Here is a 19,492-nt window from a genome sequence, read left to right as displayed (position 1 = left end):
TGCTTGATTTGCATGAGAATCATAAAGACAAAAGAATGAAGTACCCATAAAGAGTGAAATTAAATTAAATTAAATTAAATTTATCGTGTGAATGCAAAACAGAACCATTTGGAGAAGGACTTCAATCCCACCCTGCATTAGCGGAACCAACATTTATGGTACAACAAATAATAATAATAATAATAAATAAAAAAATTACGTGTATATGCAAATATATACTAGTTAATTAATTAATATAGCTATAATTTACCTTAATAACAACTCGCGACCTACTTTTAGTTATAGTAATATTGCAAAGTTTTTTAGTTTTGTATAATTCGCACGTTTATATAATTCAGAAATTGTATAGTATAATTTGTATAAACTTTTGTATAATTATATAATTTGTATAATTGTTTACACTTCTGATGTTTGTAATTATATAAAAATTCGTTATTTCAACTTAAACTATAGCTATGTAAACTATATCTATGAAGCATAATAAAATTTATTATGAAGACTATTTGCTAAAATTCTCTTAAAAAAACACATATGAGTTATAGAATATGTGTTTTTATTATAAATATTAAAGTCTCAAATGTTTGAAAATAAATATATCTTAATAACAATCATTTTTACTTTTATTATAGCATACACGAATTCAAAGCTAAAATAAAATATTATTTTGCATTTTTCAACCATAAGGTTGGCTATTAATTATAGAGTTCCATCCTAAATTTTACTTAATGTGTTTTTTATGTATTTTTTACTCAAAATCAATTTATGTACCATTCTATTTGCAATCTCGACTACTTCTAGCATCTATATGAGTTTGTTGACCATTTGAATCAATCGAGCTAATAAACTTCAATCACTATATAATTAATTAAATCAAAAACTATTTATGTGTATCATTTTGTAAATAAGTATTTATTTTACTTTCATTAGTGAATCTACCTGTTATGGATCCATATTAATCGAGTAACTGACTTCAAAAATTGTATGGTTAAACCAAACAAAACGTTCTTACGTGTAACATTTTGGAGTTCTTTCCTACAAAATATATAGGAATAGTTAATATACATTCATATAATTAATTTATTTTTGTAACTTTTAATTGTGTTATCCTTGGCAATTTACACATACTTTGATTAGTTTCACAAAATATCTTTCATTTCCTATGAACAACAATTCAAGTACTCCCTCCGTCTAGTATTGTTTGTCATGATTTTCATTTTTAGAGAAAAATTATAAAAACTTTGACTAACATTTTAAGATGTATTTTTCATCAAATCAATATGCAAAAAATTGCAATTTATAATACTTTTCATATAGTTTTAGAATATCTAATTTTTTTGTTTAAAATATCAAATTAATGTGATTTAATTCAACTTTAAAAATTAGTCAAATTAACTTTCAAAAAGCGCAACATGATAAACAATACCAGACGGAGAGAATAACTTTATTCACCAAAATTGAGATTAATGGCAAGAAATCGTCTTAGGACCTTGTGATATACCACTTCATCGATGATCACTAGGTCACACGCGGTCGATGAGAAGTAACATTCATATAATAACCCTTTCTCATGAAAATATCAAACTTTCAACTTTATCTTTGTTCTGACGATGAATTTACACAACTTTTTAAGTGAAAAAAAGAAAAGAAAAATGTAGACTGAAAGGTGTCATTCTCTTTACATTAAAGAATGGTAGGTATGTGTGTTGGTGGTGGTATTAAATATGAAAATGAATAGTAATACTATCAATAGTAGTAGTATTAACTCCCCTCATCTACCATTCATTAAATTACATAGGCAAAGATGGACACATATCATTAATCAAACATCTTACATATACAGAAGCAAAGAAGGAATAGGGCATGTGAAAATAATAAATGATAGTAACACAATGGGAAAATAGATCCAACACTCATTGTGCACTATGTTTTCTTATGTGATTGTGATTGTCATCATGTGGTCCATCTTCATTTCTTTTTTTTTAAAAAAAATTTAACAGGCGCTGACTATTTCCAGTACATCACGGGTATCTGTTTATTTAAAAAAAAAAAAAAAAAATTAGACCAAAAATAAACAAAATTGACGATAAACAGTTTATTAGATATTTGAGCAAGAGTTATAATCCTAAATTTCGATATTAATTGCTTAAGAAACTCTTGTGTACGTAAGTTATTGGTATAGTGGACACACATGGAACGAATTGGTGTCATCCAAACACCGCCTAAAAAAAAATGCGGTGAATGAAAGTAGCGTATATTACACATAATTAAAAAAACGTAAAGGAGAAGTGTATCAAAGGATATTTATTACAACAACTGATACGTGTATGTGGTGGTGCTAGGAATGTGGTGAGTATGTTGTCGTTTTTTTTCTTTTTGAGACAACTGTTTAGTGAATGTCCTTAATGTATGACCGCTTTGGATCACGTTCTTAAAGATGTTTTTCGAAGCAAACTGAAATATTACGAAAACATATCATACCATAATTTATAAGTTTGTGAGTTATTGCATATGTTAGACGATAATTTACTTTTTCGTCTATGTTATCCATAAGCATAATTCTCAAAAGCTATATTTGCATAACAGTTCAAAATAAGAATACAACCAACAATAACATATTCAGTGAAATCGCACATAAAAGGGTCTGAGAAGAGTAGAGACATACAAACCTTAATATTGCCTCGTGAAGGTAAAAAAACTATTTCCGAAAGACAATATAAGAATACAATCATTTATCTAAAAAAAAAAAAGGGACATTTTGTGTAAATCAACCCAAAATATATATTGGTTATTTTTTAAATGGTTGGTAGAGAGTACATGATAATAATACCCATAAAGTTGTTGGATTAGATATTGGTCTTCATAGCAAGAAGATTGGGCTTTATATTTCAGAAGCCCAGCCCATCCCAGCCCACTCACACTTTTGCTGACACGTACTAGAACATTCCTCGCGAAACCGTTGGTTAATTAACAAAAATCCGATATCCGTAAATCTATAATTTTCATCCGAATATCCAGAAAAAAAATAAAATCCTTCTGCTCCGATTGAATTTTCGTAAAGTTTGTTAAATTCTAGATTTTGCAGGTATTGTTTCTTCAATTTTCTCTGATTAGGGTTAGATTTTCTTGTATCTACTGTAAAAAAAGATTTTTTTTTTTGGTTTAATTTGAGGATCGATGATAGTTTTTATCGTCGGAACCCTAATTTATGGTTTGTATGGTTGGTGATCTTCTGTTATTGAAGAGTGTGATGAAATTGTTCTTTAAATTTTGAGATGATCGTGGCGATTAGATGAACCGGTTTATGCTTATAAATGATAAATTAGCTATCTTTTGGTTTTGTTGGTAATAGGAATGCGGCGTTTGGTTGATTTACTCAAACAATTTTCTCCATGACTTTATTTATGTTATCTGTTATATTGCAAGATCTGTTGTTATCTTAGTTTTTGTTTTATTGGGTAGGGTTCGTTGGATAAGAATCTATACTAGCAAGGAGGAAGTAACCGCTTTATTTTTTGATGATGGGGTTATGTACGCTGTACGTTGTATGACATAAGAGAGAATTTTGGTATACAATGTATTGGTGGTTGGACTTTTCATCCTCAAGTTAACCTTTTGTGTGTTTGTTTGTTGTTAGCAATTTACTAGATGTTTGGTTGAAGTTGCTTCCTCTATCCATTTTTATTTGTTCAGTATTGGTTTGGCACATTTCTTAGGGGCAATAATAAAATGACAATTTTACTATATTATTCTTTGAATATAATAAATATAATGTCTTGGGAAATGCATTGAAATGGTTATAGTTAATATAATGTCTTAGGGAAATGCATTGGAGAAGTGGTTATAGTTAATGATGAGGGTAAATTATGAACCAAGCACTTAATCATCTCTTGACATTCAATTTTTAGTATAGTGGATAAACAAAGATGGATGGAGGGAGTAGTAATTTTCCCCTAAGATATTGGGACAAATGATATATTCTTAATTGGTGAGACCAACTAGGAAGTTGAACTCACCTCAAGGTCCTCAACTATAATAAGACAAATTAGTTCCCATTAGTGTGTCTAGCTTCCGGTAGGAAGAATGGAAGGAGAAGTGCGAGTGAACGGTAGTGTTGTGCAAAATGCTAAATAACAACTCAAGTATCTAGGTTTTATATTTCTATCTTTTAGAAGACTTGTCAACTTTATCAGAAGTGACATAAATAGAAGTAAGGTTGTTGGAGTTTGGAGCAATAAAAGGATGATGTGGAATAAGATCACCCCATCCACAAGATGAATTTCATTAGAATAATATATGTTAAGACAAATGAACTATCATATAAGATCAGACAAGATTAGAGGGGATCACATTAGAAGTAGGAGAATCAACACATAAAAGGATAGAATGGGAGAAAAGCCTCTTCAAGAAGTTAATGAGATCGAAAATACGAAAAGGACAAGGTAAACCTACAACGTCTATGAAGCAACACAAATTTATTGGAATAAGACTACAACAAAGCTATCCTGAAGGGTGGTCGAGTTGTTTGAGTAGGGAATCTCCCAAATGGGAGGTTTCAAGTTGGAAACGCATTGCATGCTTTCTTAGTCGAGCTCGTCACTCATGGCTTGCCTAGTGTGGTTTACTTCTCAGGTGTGATTTGTGGGCTATGGGCACTCCATGATCTTAATTAATGTGCTTTATTACTATTTTATATAGTTACCATATCTTACCATGTTGTAAAACTTCTTAATTTGGATTTGGCTGTTTTTTTTACCTTTTTACTTTAAGCATAAAATATTACTCTCCCCATATCAATTAATGCGGCACATTCTCTTTTTTGACTATCCTGTTGTTTTTCTATTATTAGAAATAACTTTAATTTATAATTCTCCTTTTTCCTTCATGAAATAATATATAGTCATACAAATCACTGAGGTTTGTTTTAGACCTCCTCCAATTTTTCTTCTTTTTTGTTGTCAAAATTTTGAAACTCGACGCCGAGTTTCTCTAACTCCTTGTTCTATTATCTAAATCATTTGGTGATTTAGAGGCATATGAAGTTTCTCTTACAATCTTACTCTTTGTTCTATTATCTAAATCATTTGGTGATTTAGATGCATATGAAGAAAGAAATATTTTAGTCTATAATTATTTAAATCTTACAAAATAAAATGCATCTTACCTTAAAGGACGACATGAAAACCATACTGAAACCTCATATGATTGTGTTGGTCTTTTTAGATTCTTATATTGTTGTGAGTCAATACTTTAACATAAGACTTTGTATATGTAAATTTTCAGCCACTTCATATTAGTCTGTTACATAGTGTGTGAAGTATTTATAAATTCTTATGTCATCATTGAGTGCATTTAGACTATGAAAATTCACCGAGTGCAATTATAGAGGATATTATTAGAAGTTTTTTTTTTCTTTGCGCCAAATTAGAATTATTTTTTTCCGATTCGTTTGTTTTATTAACCGAAAAGACGAATTACGGAACTGAATTCCCGAGTTTCTATTTATAAGGTAAGATATAGGTTAAATATTTGATCAATTTAAGCAACACGTCTGTTTTAAAGGCAATATGACACCCGTAACCTTCAAATCTTGGATCCGTCTCTGATTGTCCTCTTATATCAGTTTCTAAAAGGATGACTGATATTTAGAGAATCTTTGGTTTTTGAGAAACCCAATTTACCTCACAAGGGTAACTACTTTCCAAACTAAGCCTGAATGTAGCAGATTATGTAGCGTTGGCCACAATTGTGAGATTAAGGCGCCGGAGATTTGTTGATTGATAAATTTGTGGGGAGGCTTCAGTCTGGCTAGCTTGTGTCATAGTATTTACCCTTAAGAAAGGATCAACACCTTATAATGGTCTCTTCTTACCACTGTACTCCTCAACTTTATCCAAATGTTTAATATCTTTTGATTTGAAAAGGCAGAAAATTAGTTGGAAGATTGTTTTCACTTGGATATGCAAAGCTACTATTGGTGAGATAGAAATGAGACACTAGTAAAAAGATCTGCATGCATAGTATATAATATATAGAATGCAGTTTACATGCAAGTTGTCTGCTTAATGTAGCAGCAATACACTCTGTTATTATAGTCAAACAGCTGATTTATGTTTGAGCTTCAATGTACAAAGTAGCAAGGGATCGATGTTATAACTACATGGAGGGGAAGACAAATGGAGATTAGGGAACAAGAGTCATCAACCTCGAAAGTTTACTCCGAGTCACAGTTCCCAGTAATTCTGGTTTCGAGAGAAGGGAGACTTATATAGCTTTTACTTTCATATTATTTCACAGTGGATTACATGCTTTCTTGCTTCCATACAGTTGAAATGATTGCTTGACTTGTTTGGGTTCAAACTCGTATCTCCAGACTTATTTCACCTTGTTTGCTGCCACCACTGTGCATGAAGATATTGTTGTTTATATAATACGTTTCATTGAGTGAAGCGATCTTTGGTTAATTTTCAGGCCACAAGTTGAAAATGCAGGGAGGCAGAGACCCCTTTTCCAATTTTGGTAATCCTTTTGGTAGTTTTGGTGGTTTTGGCGGATTTGGAAGTTCTGGCTTTTTTGGAGGCAGAGACCCGTTTGATGATCCTTTCTTCACAAACCCATTTGGAGGCATGTTTGGATCGACCCCTTTTGGTCCTCGCGGAGGTCCATTCATGGGCTCGCACATGACTGGATTTCTGGAACAACAGCCTTCTGTCCCTTTCCAACAGTTCTCTGTCCCTTTCCAACAGCCTTCTGTCCCCTTCCAACAACCTTCTGTCCCCTTCCAGCAGCCTAGGTCTAGGGGTCCTGTTATTGAGGAGTTGGACTCTGATGATGAGAAAGAGGAAAATGATACTCCAAAGGAGAAGAAACAGAACACGAGAAAGCATGCTAGGTCAAGAACTGAGCCTTTTATTGAATATCCAGATGATGAAGCAGGAGGTGAGTATAGTTCCTTTATAATTATGTGTGTATGTGTGTGTAGTTTAATTTCATTTCCAGGGTTATAAGGTCTTTGCTTGTATAGATATTGATTGAAGTATGATATATTGCTTATAGCAGAGAGGAGTAGTAAGCAAATGGTATTCCAGAATGATTTCCAGAGAGCAAATAATGTTCAACAGCCTCAAGTTCGTAGCTTTAGCTTTCAGAGTTCCACCGTGTCCTATGGTGGTGCAAATGGAACCTATTACACTTCTTCCAAAACCAGGAGGAGCGGAAGTGATGGAGTAAGTGATATTGATTATGGCACTTAATAGGGGACTATAGAGCTCGGTGTTTGCTATGACCTTGCCATATCGTTCATTGTTTGTTTGTATTTGTAGCTGACTTTCGAGGAAAGTAAAGAAGCCAATTCCGCTACTGGGGAAGCAAGTCACAGGGTTTCAAGGGGAATACATAATAAGGTATGTTCTTCTCGCTGACAGTTAAGGTGGAACTACCTATTTATTTTCTTGATTTCTCAAGACCTTCCTCTTTTTTTTTAATGCTTTAAATGACTTGATGGAAGTTTGGTAATATAGGGTCATTCTTTGTCGCGGAAACTCGATTCAGATGGCAGGGTGGACACCATGCAGACATTGCACAACCTTAATGAAAGTAAGTGATTGCTAAACGAGATTCCTCATTCATTGGTTTCTGTGAACTGCTTCTGAATAATTGGTGTCTTTTGGTAGATGAACTTGATGGATTTGAAGAAACCTGGAAAGGAAAAGCTAGAAATCAGCTACCTGGCCTGTATGGTGGGTTTAATTTACTAGGTGAAACTGGTAAGTATACCAGGATATGCATGTATATCATTCTGTTTGCTCTCCTAACTTTTAAACTCGTCACTATGCAAGTATGTTCTATACCACCCACTTGTGTAAAACATCTTTAAAACAGTGTGTTTTTTTGGGGCGTTGGGGGGCGGGGTGGGGTAAGATTCTGTAGGTTGGTGTTATGTTCCCCTACTTTTTTATTTTTCCATGGAGATAATTGAATATTCATCTACTAGTGGAGAATAGGTGTTAGACTTATTAGAGAACGTCAAATATTGTTATTTATTATTATAAATAATAATAATTATTGTTATAGATATATGTAAACAAACACATTTTTTCTACACTAGCATTTTTTCTTAGTGTGACTATAAAATGAGCTTAAATGAACAAGTGGATTTATATAGCCGATCTGGACTTGTTTGGGACCGAGAATTAGTTGTTGTTTAAAGTCCAACTATTTTCTCTCTTTTTCTTTTTCCTTATTCACATTTTGGGGGGGGGGGGGATTTGGTCGATAGTGTGCCTGATATTTTTTGTTTTGGATGACGAGAATTCTTTTTCTTTTCCATAAAGATAATTGAATATCAAACCAGTTCTCCTTTATCTTTTGTTCATATTGTGATAGAAATTGCATGATATAGCGACGGGTGTGATATTTTTGGTCTTGGAATACTGGAGTCCTTTTATTTTCCATTGAGATAATTGTATTGGTGGATAGCCGGATATGGATATGATATATTCAAACCAGTAACTGCCAAATGGTTGAGTTTCTTTTCAATTTGTGTTATATTAGACCCTCCGCACATCTGTGCGTTCCATTATTCTAATGTCTCAACTTCTTTGTTCTAGGGTCTGGGAGCAGTGTCCATAATGGTGCAAATAGGGGTGGATGGGCACTTCCTTTGACGGAGAGCGCACATCATTCAGGGAGCCTCGGACCAGGTGTAGGTAATGCTGCTGGCCCTTCCCATCCGATGCATTCACAGAGGGCCAAAGCAGATGCTAGGAATGTGAGGAGTTCTTCAAAGGGCACCACTGCCAGTAATATGGATCGATCTAAGAAACGTTGATGCATCTGTTGCAAAAGTCATTTGCTACTTCACAATGTGTAGTCATGAATAGTAGCTGCTCTAGCATCTTGTTATTCTGCTTCTCTTTTGCAGAAAGACGTCATGCCGTTATCCTTCCTGGATGCGACCGTTGAATAATCATTGTAGCAAGTTTGTGTAGCTGTTATAATGTGTGGCCGCTCCCGCTCCTTTAACTGGGTGGTATGAGAGAGAATGGTCAGGGATGTTTCAACATAGTCACATAATATTAGTACCTTATAATTTTGGTTAATTGAATATGTTTTGCAGCTTAATAAACATAGGTAGGTTATTTAGGTAGGTTATTCTGTATCTTGCTCGTTCATTATAGAATTGTGAACCATCTGCATGCTCTATTCTGTGAAAATGATGTAAATCAACTTCCAAACAATTAAAAAAAGAGAGGCCATTATACGTTTCTTTGCTTGTTTTCCTTATATTTCTAACATTTTGGTTCCCGCTTCATCATAATTGTCGTTTCAATTCTTTTTACGCCGATATAAAGAGTAATAATAATTATCTATAAGGTATAGTTTAACAAGTAGAATGATTGTTTTTTCTCTTAAATATATGTTTTCTTCGTCAGTGTATTAGAAAGTATAATAGAAAACAATAATCAAGTTTGTCATAGATTTTTAAAGGCATAATACGTATATTAGATCCTAAACTTGACTTCAAATTTTAACTTTGATATCCAACTTTCATAATGCACAAACAAACACTTTAACTATTCAACTTTTAAATAAATAAACACATGAGTCCTACATGGCACAATACATGTAGGACAAAAAATGACATGTAGGATGACAAGTGGGACATGCGTGTATATTTGTTCAACTTTATACAAGTTTAAGTGTCTACTTGTGCACACTCAAAGTTGAAGGGCATAAATGTAATTCGAAGCCAAATTAAAGGGTATATTTATGTATTACGTCGATTTTTAAATTGATAATAATCTTGGGATAAACTAGTCTTTTTATGTAGTAATTTGTAGTGTGGTCAGGTCAGGTGTGAATCAACTTTTAAACCAACATGATATTTCGAGTAACTTTCACGATGTGATTATTTTCCAAGTGGCTTCCTGTATGGGCCACATATTTCACAATTAGATCATGGGCTTCTAAGACTAACCATTATTAGGATTGGGCTTCAATTTTTGCACCGGAAAATGGCATCATTCAGAACTACCACAAGCTTTCTCGTCCGGGAAATTTTCCGTCCGTCAATACACTTCCCAAATGTTGTTCGCTTCATCCACATCTCGCCGGCACCGTACCCGGCGACGAACCTTGTTGTGAGTCATCGAATTTTATCACGGAGTCTCTCTTTTAGTCCGGTTAGGTGTGCGGCGTCGTCCAAAGGTGGTGCTGATGATGGAAAGAAGTCTCCGGCGCGGCTTGCTCAGGTTCAACAGCTGTTACATGAAGCTAAGGAGCGAGCTCAAGCTGCGGGAAACGATCCTATTCCTAAGATTACTCTTGGTATTTCAAATGCCTCTATATATGAATTTCCATCTCCAATTTTCATTGACTTCCACTGAAAATGCCTGTAATTTATAAGTTGAAAACTTTACTTTTTCGGGACTTAGAATAGCATTGTATGGAACACCTTATCCTGTAAAATTTACATTATTTTTGCAAGTGTTAAGAGTTTGTTTTGGTCTGTTGGAAATGAAGGTCCATTTTTTAAATGCAGTGACTGTAGTTTAGTGGTACAGCCTTGAAGCAGATTAGGAACTTAAAATTAGTTGGTGTATCATCTCACATTGAGATTGTCCCGATGGCGTATCCAATTAATTCTGATGAAGATTTAGTTGATCTTCACTTCCATTTCCATGTCAGGGTACTTGAATAATTTCAGAGAGTCAAGCAAATGAAAATTGTTTACTGACTGATTGCATATGATATGGTATTCAAGAATCAGCTGTGTGAATATATTACCTTACAAGTGATGTAAAAATGGCTAAGCTATAGTGGGCGTTAGCTTGGAAGTTAAATTGTAATCGGTGTCATCAAATTTTTTTATGTTGGGTTGAGAGTGCCACTTCTCCACCAGTGATTTCTTTTTTAAAAAAAAATTGGGTTGGGGTCTAGAGTCTTTGTTTACTTGGTCTCAGAATTATTTGTGATTTTCACCAGAAAGATTTTGAAGAATTTCTATGTGAAGCACAGAGAGTAGGGAGTAGGAAAATTGTCTAGAGTAGCCACAAATGTTAAAATACTTTGGACTGGGACTGCTATTAAAAAGACTGCTAGAATATGTATAGCCTAAGCCTTAGTGAGTAGAGTTGCTGGATACTTGTATTGGTGGACAAAAGCAAGTACACGGTGGAATAAATGAGGTGCACATAAACTGACCCAGACACCACCTTCATTTGAAAAAGGAAAGAAAGAATGTGTATTGCTTGACATCATTGTCAAAGACTATGGGGATACTAATCAAATTTGCTCCACAGGTAGAGTAGGACTAAAGCGACTATTGCCAATTTAAACTTATTCTGGGTTTTCTTTTTAACTTCTTAGGACAGAAGTAGTTGGAACAGCTACAGTATGAAATTGCTTAATATGGCTCTTCTGCTCAGTGAAAAGCCGAAAACCACTTGGAATATCTAATATTCATCAAAACCTTTCTTTTTCATGCATATTTTCTAAAGAAAGGCCAGGTTTCTTATACTGACCTATAAAAGATCTTTGTAACTTTTCTGTGAGAGGACACAAAGGGGGTGGGGATGTAGAAAAATGAGAATGGTTGATCTCTGGTATATTACATTCTCTCGTCTTTTATTTTCAATTCAATTTAGTTTTTCACATGGAAGAAGTGTTGCTTCTGATTAATTATTCAGCTTTTTGATCAGGATGTCTTGTATTTATTGAAATTATTGAACAAAATAGAAAATTAAGTCTTTTGGTGGTGTTCTTCTTTGTCCTATTGTTTGGTCCAGATCACGTGACTGTCAACTTTGCAAGAAGTGGAGGTCCTGGAGGTCAAAATGTCAATAAAGGTCTGGTGCAGCTTGTTTCAGAAGATAAGATTGCCTTCTAAGTTTTCATTTCCTTCTTTTTCAAGAAATTTTTATCTTTACAGTAAATACCAAGGTGGATATGCGGTTCAATGTTGAAAATGCTTATTGGTTAAGTGACAGAGTCAGAGAGAAGATTTTGCAAATGGTGAGCGAAGACCTTTATTTTGCTCTTTATGCTTTCTTTAGAAAGATAACTCGGTGGACTTAATCAAGTAGTAGGTAAGTTTTCATTTCATCCAACTAGCTAATTTAAGTTGGTACTAGAATATTAAAGTCTATTTAATGGAGAGATACATCACGCTAGCTTGTTGCTAATTTACCATCATGAATGCTTATGGCGTAGTATGGAGTAAGTGCCTCATCTGTCATGATTTCATGATGGTTTGAAGGGAAACTTTGCCACTGTTCTCTAGAAATGTATGCTTCCAATTGGCTATGGACTGGTTGCAATCATTTTTTACCATATGCTGATAACTTCCCTGTACACTTTTAGTTCCATAATTAGGTGATTGAAGATTTGAAGTATACTGATTAATGATGCTTGTTCTACACGTCTGCATATCTGATAACTGGAAAAGGCCATAATGCTTGTGCGTAATTAATTTGCATTATAATTATTGTTATCTTTCTTTACTGCAAGTTCCAACTCACCTTACACTTGGGCTAAGTTTTTAATATTCTAAACAGGAAAAGAATCGGATAAATAAGGATGGAGAGCTTGTGATCTCTTCAACAAAGACGAGAACTCAGAAGTGAGCCTCTTCCCTATATTCTTTTCTGTTTACTTGGACCTTTTTCAAGGCCACAAAGCTGAATGCGTGCTATGATTCTTTTCAGGGGTAACATCGAAGATGCTTTGAGTAAATTACAGGTGAACATTCATTTTATGACTGTTCCCACTTTCTATCAATTGGAATGGTACAATTCCATCTCTGAGTGTCAGATGATGTTTCAGTGAGTAGATTTGTTCCACAATATACAGGTCTATTACGAATTGCTCATTAATCTCAGTATCACAGGATATAATTGATGCTGCTTCTTATGTACCACCACCTCCATCTGAAGAGCAAGTGAAAAGAATAACAAAATTGTAAGCATTCTCAAACCAATAACCTATGTTATGCATTTTTAACATACCAATTACATGTATTTTATGCAAACTTGTAATTTTCTGGAATAACCAATCTCATTTTCCTACTAAAAAGGGCTGCTATTGGGGAGCGCAAACGACTTGACAATAAGAAGGCCCAATCACAAAAGAAGGCTATGCGAAGAAGCAGAGATAGTTATGACTGATTCCAAGAGCTCAAGATGTCTAACACAGGCACTTCCCTATCAAATTCTCCCAGCACTTTGATCATTTGCTTCATCCTACTTTTAAACGACACGAAAATGTTTAGAGAAATCAGTACAGTACAGAATCCTCTGTAGGTCGTTCAGGTGACACCTTCTTGATATGACTTAACACACCATATTAGCTAAAAGAATGTAGACATTGGCCATCAAAGTATCTTGTATTTTCTGAAGATGTTGATATTGGACAGGTAAACTTAGGTCTTGGGTGAGTATTGCCTCTGTAGTTACAAAGAAAAGAATAACGCAGACGCCTATTTCTTTATGTACCGATGTATCGTGTGTGAGAGGCTAATTCAAGATTTTTATTTTATGAATTCAACCTTTAAATTTCTTAGCACGGAATTCATTGTACTTTTATAACTATGTGTTCATATTTAGTGATATGTAAGAAACAACAAAAATACGTAAAAGTATCGAATACCATTAAATATTGTTGTAGCATTTAATGTTATTTGCCTTTCTCGAAGACGTGAACAAATTACGTAACGGAAGTTATTGAATCTGGTCAATTCTGATTTCTGTAACAACTATGAAATCTGTGTGCTATTTAATCCAAAAATTTATGATACCTATATACAAACTTTCATCATCATCAAGATAAAGCACACCTAATTTCACTGGAATGATCATTTTCGATAGTACAAGATTAGCACTTTCAATCACCAAGATAAGCACATCTAATTTCACTAGAAATCACCAAGATAAGCACATCTAATTTCACTAGAATGACCGTCACATCTAATTTCACTAGAATTATCATTTTCAATAAAACAAGATAAACTCTTTCATAATCAAGATAAGCATATCTGATTTCACTAGAACAATCGTTTTTGACAGAACAAGATAAGCATTTTCATCACCAAGATAAACACATCTAATTTCACTAGAACGACTGTTTTCGATAAAACGAGATAAACACTTTCATCACCAAGATAAGCACATCTAATTTCACTAGAACGATCGTTTTCAATAGAGATAAACACTTTCATCACCAAGTAAACACATCTAATTTCACTAGAACAACCACTTTCACTAGAACAAGATAAGTACTTTCATCACCAAGATAAGTACATCTAATTTTACTAGAACGACTCTTTTTGATAAAACGAGATAAGCACTTTTATCACCAAGATAAGCACATCTAATTTCACTAAAACGATAGTTTTCAATAGAACAAGATAAGTACTTTCATCGCCAAGATAAGTACATCTAATTTTACTAGAATAATTGCTTTTTGATACAACAAGATAAACACTTTTATCATCAAGATTAACACATCTATTTTCACTAGAACGATATTTTCAAAATTGGCAAAGAACAGGAACCTGATTAGTTTTGTATCATCTAATATACACAAAAACCTAAAAAGCAAAATAACTAAACAAGAAAAAGAAAATCTCAAATAATTTTGAATTATGGACGTCATCACTTGCGTATCACAAATTCTTCCCCTGAATCTCTATCAAAATGTCTAATCCATCGACTTTCTGTCTTCCCGGAGCCACCCTTTTTTCCGCCGCCGGTCACAGTGGCTCCGATATGAGCAATATCCAAACCTTTACCTACCGGCAGAAAAACCGAGCGAACAATTCTTGATTTTCCGTCAAGAACACGCCGCCACCTGAAATCAGAAGCAATTCTTGAACTTGCATTTTTACAAATCAAAACTGCACCTCTATGTCCTAATTTAGCAACCCCCAAAATTCTACCGAAATCATTTCTTCTACAATCCACCACCAAAAAATCAATACCAACCAACCCATCCATCGCTTCTTCCGGTTCTCCGATCACAACTTCCGGCGACATCCCTGCGTTTTCCATAGCTTCTACATACTCTGTTCTTGAATCTTCATCTGGTACTACACATATATGCCTACCACCTGTATGATAATTTGCCACAGCCAACCCAACACTTGTAGCCATAACCCCACCTCTCGACCATGTTTCTACAATCATCTGAGCATCCCATCCTGCAGCCATAGCCGATATCATCTCCGCTACACTCGATTCTCGAAAAATCTCACACTGTATCAAAAAAAAAAAAAATCAATAACTGGGAAAGAAAAAAAAACAAAAAGGGAAATTGGGAATTTGTTGAAATTGTATATATACTTACAGATTTAACAGTATCAATATAAGCTTTAGATGCTTTTTCTGGAGACCAAACTAACTTCATTTCTTTATCTCTGTTTTTCAAATTTGTTGATTGGTGTAAATGGGGTTTTGTAGTTGGTGAATTCTTGGTCTTCTTTTTTTCTTTGAGGAGAAGTTTGTGAAAATGGGGATTTGCTTATTACAGTATATGTGATAACAATGGGAGATTTTATAGTGTGAGAGAGAAAAAAACAAATCTCTAGAAAGCTAAGAAAAAAAGGAAAAAGTCAATTTTTTTCGAAGAGAGTTGACATTAGGTTACCATGCAATTCCAACGTGGTGGTATTACCTTTTTTTTTCTGTGGATTTCTTTTGCCTTACTTCTCTTGTTTTAGTTTTAGTTTTTTTCCTTTTCACACCCTCGGATCGATTTTTCATATTTTTTTGACATCTTAAATATGTGTTAAATCAATCTAGAATAATTATCGGTCATAATCACTAATTAACTCTATAGTCATTGTCACCGTTACTATTATTGTCAATCACTAATATGATCGTCTATCACTAACTATAATCATAATCACATCGTTGCTAACTACTGTTATGAGCTACTACAGCACTTATCTTTTTCATTATTATGATTATATCTATTGTCATCACTTATCACGACCTCTGTCTTTGGAGTTGTCGTCACCTACACTATCAACTATTATCAACATTATAGTCAATTTTTATTATCAACAAACTCTACCATCTCAACTAGGATCGCCTTCAACTATTACTATATAGTCTTCGATCATTATCACCATCAACTATCACTATATTATAGGTCATGTACGAAATTATTTTTTCGAAGAAAAGGAGATCTTCCATAACTTTTTTATGAAAAATCTATTTTAAAAGAATATCTCTTTTATTTATATTTGTTTGATCAGAGTTTAAGAAATAATTTTAGAGATATATAATATAGTCTTTGTTAGAGAATGTTTTACGTCTCAACCCCAAATTTAGATTTGAAATATGTGTACCAAACATCGGGCTGAGGAATCAAAGAAAAAGAAGATACTTTCAAGTTTCATTTCATCGAAGATAAGATGGTGGTTGAAATATAAAAATTGATCATTCTTTTTAGAAGTAGATTAAAAATAAAAGTGAATCATATAATAGAAGTGACACACTGCTTAGTTTTTATAATCACACAAACAGTGTCCTAGTCATATATACAAGTAAAATGATACACGAAATGAATAAGTAATATATTTTGAATACCCTTAATATAATAAACTGTTATTTTTGAACACTCTTTAAAAAATTTCTGACTCCCCTACTGCACACGATAAAAACTATATTGATATAACCATGACAATATATTGGTATTTGTTGTCCTTTTCCTTCACCTTTGTCATCGCATACGCGGTGCAATCCCATTTTTCTCAAAAATAATTATTAGGATATGCTGTACATCCTACTTATATGTTATCTACACTTGCATTTCTTTTTTTACGTTCACACAAAAGGAAAGAGAAATGTTTTCCAAAAAGGAATTAAACAAAAAAAAGTCTACAATCTTCTTAATTTTATTTAATGTGACATATTTAGAAATGTCAAATTTGTGTTTTACTATCTGGAAATGATGAGTTTGTGGGCTTGGTAGCTTTGGCAGAGTCAGTATTTTTTATTAAAGGGTTCCGATAAATGAAAAAATAGATATGCGAGTAGTCGAAAGAGGTTTGACATATCTACCGTATATACTTTAAAAATTATTTTAACTATGTATAAATAATATAATTTCTCGTCAAAGGCTCCACCATTGCGCGATAGAGGGGACGATGGTGCTAGAGGTTGAAGTAAACGTGAAGGTGATATGATATGTCATGTGTTGTCAATATCATGTAAATTTAGACGTTTATCTTAAACAATCATAACACCTAATAACGAAAAACTATATATTTAAACCGCTTAACATAAAGAATAACAAAAATGTCAAATTGATATTTTTCACACAATTAATGACAATTTGACATATTCTTTTAATACCATCACATAAATTACATTATACTGTGATTTGAAAGATATTTGGTGAGAGTACCAAGTTTTTTAATATAAGTTGTAGAAGCAAAAGTGTATACGGCAATTGATTTATAGTGAAAACAACAAATATATTTGTGTACTTCCTATTAATACTCAACAGACGTAATAAAAGATGGCACGATATTTTACGCATGTACACTAATATGTATAAGTAGGTCGGGGCTAAGTGGTTTAGAAGATGAAAATAGCGAAAATGAAAATATTGAAATGTTGCGTAAGTATATTAAAAAATATATGATTAAAAGCGAAAATATTTAAGACATGATGAGAGTATTGAATTCAGTGGCGAACATAATAGGAGGAAGACGAGTTTGTGATGGTTTAGACATGTTTAGGGTAGTTACCCGTGTATATATATATATATATCCTAGGAGTTAAAGTTGATGAGTCGAGGAGATGTTAATAAAAGGATATGAAAGTTGAGAACGTGTAATAACCATCTAGTTTTTCCTATTCATACTATTATTAATATTACTCGATCTCCTGCTATTTTCGAATTCATTATTCATGTTGTTTTCTTTGCTCTGATTTTATCATATTATTTATTATTGATATTGTTCTTTTCTCTATTATTTCTAACTTGACTTCTACTTCACTGCTATATCAAATTGTTCATATCGATTTTAATATGATTTATTTAAGTCAAGGTCCATGAAAAAAATAACGTCTCTGTGTTTTCAAAATAGTAACAAAATTGCATTCTTATCGACCTCACTTATAAAATTATATATACTCGATATATTATTTTTATTGCAATATCAATTTTCATACACGCTATACTTTATTATTAACTACAATTAACTAAAATCGAAGTCGAAGATAACGAATAGATGCATTGACATCAAAATTCTAGATCTCCATAAGACATTAGTTATTAGTTAGATTTAATAAAACAGGATATACACATTTTTCATCACATTTGCTAATTATATATGTAATCTACATCCCTTTTGACTATTTCCAACTTATATTTGTAAATATATATATATATATATATTTTTTAAAAAAATGTACTTTATTGTAGTAAAAGATAAATGACAATAATACCGTGTACGTATTCTTTTTTTTAAAAAAAGAAAAATTAAATAAATTAAACGTCTGTTATTATTCTATTAAAAAATATGACTATTTTAGCCGACAATTGCGTTGACTTCATCGTTAGATGGCTATATCACCACGTCATCGTTTGCCGTACTTTTCTCTTAATCTCTTCGTACTTCAAAGTCAACATGTATTATGAAAGAAAATAATTTTTTTAAATAAAATTGTATGTAGAAATTACAAATAGTAATTCCAAAAATATTAAACAAAATTATATTTAATTACTATATCTTTATCGTATAATTAGCAAGTTATTGAATTGGAGAAGTTTTTTCTTTCACTATATTTTATTTCAACATTCATTTTACGCATTTTTAATTCATCATTCTACTTTTTAACATTTCCAACTAGTTCTTATATATTTCTCTGCCAAATTGAAATTACATAGTAGTATTTTTATTAATTAAATTGTTCCAAGTATTTTTGTTTAATTATTAGGTATGATAGTGAAATATTCTACTCCCTCAAAGTCAATTGAAGTGAAAAAGAGAGATTTCAAGACATGTATCGAATTTTTTACGTATTAGCTATAGATAAAATTCTGTACTATCAAATCTTTTTATAATAGCATTGTTTGTCTCAATATCTTTTTGATTGGTAGTGAAATATCATTATGTAGAGCATATAGTATAGAATAACATGAAAAAGCAATTAAGATAAAACTTAATTGACTGTTATAAAGCGGTCTTGATTATATAATGATAGATAAAGTTTATTCGTTTTTATATTAATTTAGTAGATAATCACCATTGTATTGTATACGTGAGTTTACACTTTAGTCTTTACACTCAACATATATACCATATGGTCAAAAGAGATATACAATACCGATTAATATTGATTATTGACATTTTATAATATGGATGCATTGGCGAAGCTATTTGTACTTATGGGGTGTCAATTCTGTTGAATGCCTTGAATTGGACCCGTTACAAACAGAAAGGACGGGGGTCTCGCTGCCCGGTCAGCGAGTCGGGGGGTCC

The 19,492-nt window shown here is 32.8% G+C and overlaps 3 protein-coding genes across 4 annotated transcripts; 2 read left to right on the top strand and 1 right to left on the bottom strand.

Moving 5' to 3' along the window:
- The first annotated feature begins 2,942 nt into the window (after nucleotides 1–2,942).
- On the top strand, nucleotides 2,943–9,265 carry LOC107029110. 2 transcript variants are annotated; one of them, XM_015230432.2, is made up of 7 exons: nucleotides 2,943–3,082; nucleotides 6,469–6,936; nucleotides 7,057–7,223; nucleotides 7,320–7,400; nucleotides 7,518–7,593; nucleotides 7,671–7,763; nucleotides 8,607–9,265. In XM_015230432.2, exons 2-7 carry the CDS (start codon nucleotides 6,483–6,485, stop codon nucleotides 8,825–8,827), a joined length of 1,092 nt encoding a protein of 363 aa, XP_015085918.1. In that variant the 5' UTR covers nucleotides 2,943–3,082; nucleotides 6,469–6,482; the 3' UTR covers nucleotides 8,828–9,265. The 2 variants fall into 2 exon arrangements, with proteins under 2 accessions (XP_015085918.1, XP_015085917.1); XM_015230431.2 differs by having other exon boundaries at nucleotides 7,054–7,223.
- Nucleotides 9,266–9,949: 684 nt separating this feature from the next.
- Nucleotides 9,950–13,565, top strand: LOC107026777 (peptidyl-tRNA hydrolase ICT1, mitochondrial). Its single transcript, XM_015227861.2, has 7 exons — nucleotides 9,950–10,326; nucleotides 11,787–11,846; nucleotides 11,930–12,012; nucleotides 12,555–12,619; nucleotides 12,705–12,738; nucleotides 12,887–12,957; nucleotides 13,073–13,565. The coding sequence occupies exons 1-7, from the start codon at nucleotides 10,014–10,016 to the stop codon at nucleotides 13,161–13,163; spliced, it is 717 nt and encodes a 238-aa protein (XP_015083347.1). The 5' UTR covers nucleotides 9,950–10,013; the 3' UTR covers nucleotides 13,164–13,565.
- An 844-nt stretch (nucleotides 13,566–14,409) lies between these two features.
- Nucleotides 14,410–15,536, bottom strand: LOC107027979. The gene is made up of 2 exons (XM_015229029.2): nucleotides 15,340–15,536; nucleotides 14,410–15,248 (listed from the first exon to the last, which is right to left on the bottom strand). The coding sequence occupies exons 1-2, from the start codon at nucleotides 15,397–15,399 to the stop codon at nucleotides 14,649–14,651; spliced, it is 660 nt and encodes a 219-aa protein (XP_015084515.1). The 5' UTR covers nucleotides 15,400–15,536; the 3' UTR covers nucleotides 14,410–14,648.
- Nucleotides 15,537–19,492: the final 3,956 nt, after the last annotated feature.

Source organism: Solanum pennellii, chromosome 8, assembly GCF_001406875.1.
Source record: "Solanum pennellii chromosome 8, SPENNV200".
Classification (NCBI taxonomy): Eukaryota; Viridiplantae; Streptophyta; class Magnoliopsida; order Solanales; family Solanaceae; genus Solanum; species Solanum pennellii.
The sequence above is the reverse complement of the archived record's forward strand: the minus strand, read 5'-3'. Positions and strand labels throughout refer to the sequence as shown.